General features: G+C 38.5%; 1 protein-coding gene across 2 annotated transcripts in view; it reads right to left on the bottom strand.

The window, feature by feature from the left end:
* Nucleotides 1–476: 476 nt before the first annotated feature.
* The window catches only part of XPO6 (exportin 6), a 97,937-nt gene continuing 92,953 nt past the window's right edge, over nt 477–5,460 (bottom strand). For both annotated transcript variants that reach the window (XM_006035448.2, XM_014525587.2), the window contains exon 24: nt 477–1,194. In XM_006035448.2, the coding sequence (XP_006035510.1) occupies nt 1,093–1,194 (102 nt within the window). In that variant the 3' untranslated portion in view covers nt 477–1,092. The remainder of the gene's footprint in view (nt 1,195–5,460) is intronic.

Below are 5,460 nucleotides of genomic sequence, written 5' to 3'. Positions count from 1 at the left end.
TTGGGACTGCTAGAGGAAGACATGCAAAGACCGCCCCTGTCTCTTAATCATAGCATAAATACTCTATAACAATATTTTCAAACTTTTTAAACTCATGGAATCCTTTTGTATCATTTCTGCTGCGGAAGCCCTACCTGGCAAACGTGGGGCACTTTGCGCAACCCCCAGGTTTCACAGAACACAGTTCGAAGACCACTGTGCTACAGGAACCCTCAGGAAAATGTATTCCATTCTGAATGAAGGTTGAGAGACTGAACCCACTGCTGTTCTGTGGCCATCATCCAGCTCTAGACTAATTTTTAATGCAGGTATCCTATGTTGTATTGCACTGTAGTCTGCAGAGTTTCTTCCTATTCTTATAAGGAGTAGGGAAGAGGGCAAGAACCACTTCAATGCCTCTTCCCACAGTGAATGCATTTCTCTCTAGCAAAGCAGCAAACAGGCCTCTGAGGGAGGCAAGAAGATGGAGAAGCTACTTAAAACAACAAAGTAAGCACTTTATTTCCATTAAGCATGTTGTTTTAGTATCACAATGGAATGATGAGAAAACATTAAAAAAAAAACCCCAAAGTCTCTAAATCCCCACAAACAGCAGGGAGGCTTCAAGGCAATTTAAAAACCAAAGGGAGTGACAGGAGTGCCGGAACAATCCCGACATTACGATTCTCCTCCTCTGAGAGCAGGGCTGGGTGGAAGGCGGAATGATGAGAAGGTGCGAATGTCTGAAGTAGTCTTTGGCGTTTCTGCCTCACAATTGATACACACAAGATCTCTCAAGACAACTCACTGAAATCTCTGGACGCAAAGTACTAGGTCAGCAAAACAAAAACCTAGCAACATGACTTGCTGTATGGTTGAAATGCCCTGGGGTTGGCATTAAGACATCCTGCAGGCAGTGCTGCCGACTCAGGTGGAGGATCTTGGCTCAGGAAAGAAGGAAGCGTGTTGCGTAAATCCGGTAATGTGCCCATGCGCAAGACACCGTGTCCTGCAGTACTGCCAAGGTCAGGGAGGGGGTGGTGGTGGTGGCGGAGGCAAGAGAAATACAGATCCATTCATTACAGTGATCAAACCAGGAGTCCAGTGCAGAAACTATAGCTTCACAGTTCCAGGGGGCAAACTGTCATTGCAGAGTCTGTAGTAGCGCAAGTCATTCACCAGTCTGTGCACATTCTGGGTGAACGATGGAAGATCCTGGAAAAAGTTCAAGGATATTGATAATGGAGCTGTACCTACAAGATCATGGCTTACCAGAGAGATCAGTAAGAACAATGTGCAAGTGCTCGTACTTTTTCACCTCTACATCAGTTCTCCCATAGATCCCAGAAAATACCTGAGCTGTTTTCCCCACAGTAGGATCCAGTGTCAGGGCTTGATGCAACACCCCTGCCTCCCCCACAACCCCTGCCTCCCCACTTTTTCATTTTTTTTATATATATATATGAATGGGAAAAACCTGTGCATTTTTAGCAGTATGAAAACAAGATGCTTTTTCTGACACTTTCAATTGCCAGCTTTTATCAATTATTTTATTGCTAAAATATTATATTTATCTTTCTAGAACCAAGTCTTTAAAAAAAGAAATACTTTTGATTATTTTATTTTGCTCAGATAAATGCAGGTATCTCCAACTCTGAAAAATTCACAATATCCTTTGGAAAACCTCTCTGATGTCCATTTTTTAAAGAAGATTCTAAACATGTACTATAGCTACACACTTGGGCCAGGGACGGACATTACACATAAGCCAGTTTAAGGGATCAGAAACTGGTTTAAACCTGTAATAGAACAGATGTCCAGTGCACATAAACTGGTTTAAAAATGGCTGAAACCAATAAGAGATAAAACCAACTAATCAGTGTGATACTGAATTAGTGCCTGCGTTTTTGCCATCCTTACATTAAGTACAAAGGACATAAAGAGGAATAGAACAGTATTTAGGCTAGGTGTGTAAAATACAAAGATCACCTACCAGCAACAAACACCAGTAGCTTCTGCTTTGAAGAAGTAGAGATCATTTAGCTAGGGAAATGCATGCAAAACTATACACAATATCCAGCCACAACAGCAAGTAAGCCTTCTCCCAATCAAATCACACAATATCCACAAAGCACAACTGATTGTAAGATGTGTGTACTGCCCACATTCAGAGGACTTATAGAATTTTAAGGAAAAAGAGTCATCAGGTATTATGGATTCTTTCTGTATTACTGCCTCTTGCTCTACTTTGTGCATGTTAACAGTCACATATTAACCTGAACATGTGTTTCAGCTGAAACCTGGAGTCATAACTCTTATATAAGTCATTCTACCTAGTCATGCTAGTTATTGGACACAAGTGGGACAAATCCACTTTTGGCTTATTGCTAATGGAATCAATGGAGTTAAAACAAATCAAAAATTTGGAAAATTATCTACAAATGTCAAGCTGAAATAACAGCTTCCTTTTCCCATTGAACTAGTTTTCACCCTTATGAAGAGAAATGTTTGTGACAACAGGGGATTTTTATCCATCTTTCACTTAAGTATGGTAACCTTACCTCTTCACCTTGACTTACTGATCCATTTTTTGTACACGGAGCTCTATACTGATGAATACTAACACCATTTTTGCACACTAAGGGCCTGATCCCTACCCACCGAAACCTGTGGAAAGACTTCCACCAACCTCAGTAGTATTGGCTCAGGATCTAGACCTCTATTTGCCTTTACACAAAGTTCGAAGTCAGTATCCTGGAAATAGAAGGATGCTTTTTTCATTCCTCTTTTCATATCCTTAGAGCAAGACAAGGTGTCCTTTGAAATGCCACAGTGTCCTTAATTCCTTGGTACTTCATATGCTACTACATTCTTGGTACATAAGACTGTTAGAAAGGTCCTTATCCAGTATACCACATATATATGGTAACAGTAAACTAGTTATCCTTGGGACTAAACACAGACAGTCAAAAAGCCAAAGTTAGTCTAAGGTACATAAATTGAATTGATAAGCAAATGAACAGACTTTCTCTTTTGTTTCCAGAAATGCAGCCACGGACCTGCAGTAGCTCAGGCCAAAAGTCAGGAGGTGTTATAGCACAACTCCCTGCTGTGTTGGAGCCAACTGGTTGGGCCAAGGGGAGCCCGATCACCCTGTAAGGGGGGGGTTGTGGGGGAGATGCAAAACATCCTGGGATGTTGGGGGACTGAGAGTTAATTTGAATCTATAGAGGATCTGGGACAGAAGTTCAATAAATTGATATAACCTACTGATTTAACCCAACTGATTAAGTCTGATACCGTGTCCATCCAGGTTTATCTTAAACCAGTTTTGGCCATTTTGAAAGCAGTTTATATGCACTGAACTTCTGCTGTGTTATGGATTTGAACTAGTTTCTGAGCACTTATACTGGTTTATGTGTAATTTCTATTCCTAGCCTAAAAGAAACACATTATCTTTAAAAAATAAGAGAAAATTATTTTGTCCATTAAAGAATCTCTTTAAAAAACTTTAAGACTGTTGTAATTTGAATGGATCCATATAAAAATACTGATTTAAAATTTCCTATTAAGTTCTATTAGGTTGATGTTAATACCATTGCTTGAGAAGGACAAAATATCAGCTTTTGATCCCCAACTTGTACTTATAGGAGAAAATTTTGCTTCCAGGAACCCACAAATATTTTTTACTTTTAATTTTGTTCCAAATATGCTTCTTGGATTTTATGTCATCAATAAAATGTTTTAAAAGAGCAAACACAGGAATAAGGGTAACAATACCAGAACATTCCTAATTCAACTGGCAATCAAAGTAATGACAGAAGTCTGATGAGAAAATAGACTAACTTGATTTAGTTTAGCAACAAATACATGGTTGAGCATTCCTTCATTAAAATATATGACAGTAGTCTGAAGTAAAAATCCAAGCACTTTCAGCATTGCTCTCATAGAGTGTTTTGCTTTGGGACTATTAATGAAAAATACTGTAGGAAAATATTAGGGAAGTGGGCAAAAAATAATGGTGTATATTTATTTCAACTAACTATTCAAGATAAAAAGACATTTACAAGAACTGAGACTTTGGCCTTGTCTAGTCTGACATTTCACTACTTGAATTGAGTGATATTAAATAGATGCAATGTCTATGTTCACAACAAGTCTTCATTTAAGTCCCCAGTACAAATTTATGTGTATGTCACAGCCTATTACCACAGTGCATGTGAATGCAACATAGTAGTCACTTGAGTTGTGTTAGTACCTGGCATTCATTAGAGCATTATTTTAATAAATATTTAGCATTTATTAGTCCCCTTTGAAAATCCACCATTCACATCCTTGCACTTATTATCACTCTGTATCTAGGAAGTGTGTATTGTTATCTCAGTTTTGCAGACTAGGGAACTCAGGCACACATGGGTTACTTGTGCTTTAGACTACAAAGCAGCAAAAGTGGGTAGCTACATATGCAGAGTAACACCGCATAAAACTGTTATTGCTGTTGGACAGTGCTAGTTCACAGAATCATAGGGTGGGAAGGGACTTCAGGGGCCACCTACTCCAGCTCTTCTGTATTTCCATGCTTTATATGAGGATTTACATGAATCAAGACCAGCATCTGAGCAAAGAATACCTCCTGTCTAAACACTGAAATAGCTGCCAGATCTGACTATAAGATAGGTAAGATCAAACTCCTAGTCACATGCACTGATTTCCTTGCCATAAGCATTTTTTTCCATTGTTGTCCACCTATGCACTAGGCTTTCTCTGCTTTGTTGGAATGACATGCTAGACACGAATGGTAGAAATGGTTGTCTTTGAGCTGTGGCATTTTCCTATATATACCTTTGGTGATTAAAAAAATCACTCCTGAAGAGCTCTTGAATGGATATACTTGACACAGTAATCAGAGAAAAGCCCTTCTCTCTGATTCTCTTATTTATATATTCCTAATAAATATTAAGTGGTTGTACCACAAATGTCACGTGCATTTCGATGTGATTTTCACTTAGCTCTCCCAAACTGCAAGAACAGGCAGTAAAATGCAGTTACTTCTCAAAAACAAAATTAAAAGAAAGATTGTGCTATTGCAATTCCAGAGCATACTAATAACAATATCATCAATCCTAACTTAAACTTGGTCTTATAACACACCCTTACACACACACATACATACACACACACACACACCAGTCTTATCATAAGTACAATTTGGAATATATATATATATATATATATATATATATATATTTTACACACACACACACAAAATATAAAATAAATAAATAACATCTCACAATCGGAGAGGAAACATTTTCCTGCTTGCACTAGTCTCTCTCTAATGTTTAGATAGAGAACTGCGATCCCTACAACACACTTTGAAAACCCTGTATTTTATTTACTGCACTGACTTCTTACTGTGCAAAGCAATTACCAACACATGACTTCTGGCTGGACAAAGTGCCTGTGCTGACTCTTGTAGGG

Source organism: Alligator sinensis, unplaced genomic scaffold (assembly GCF_000455745.1).
Source record: "Alligator sinensis unplaced genomic scaffold, ASM45574v1 scaffold449_1, whole genome shotgun sequence".
NCBI classification, from domain to species: domain Eukaryota; kingdom Metazoa; phylum Chordata; order Crocodylia; family Alligatoridae; genus Alligator; species Alligator sinensis.
This window is presented reverse-complemented; position numbering and strand designations above follow the sequence as displayed.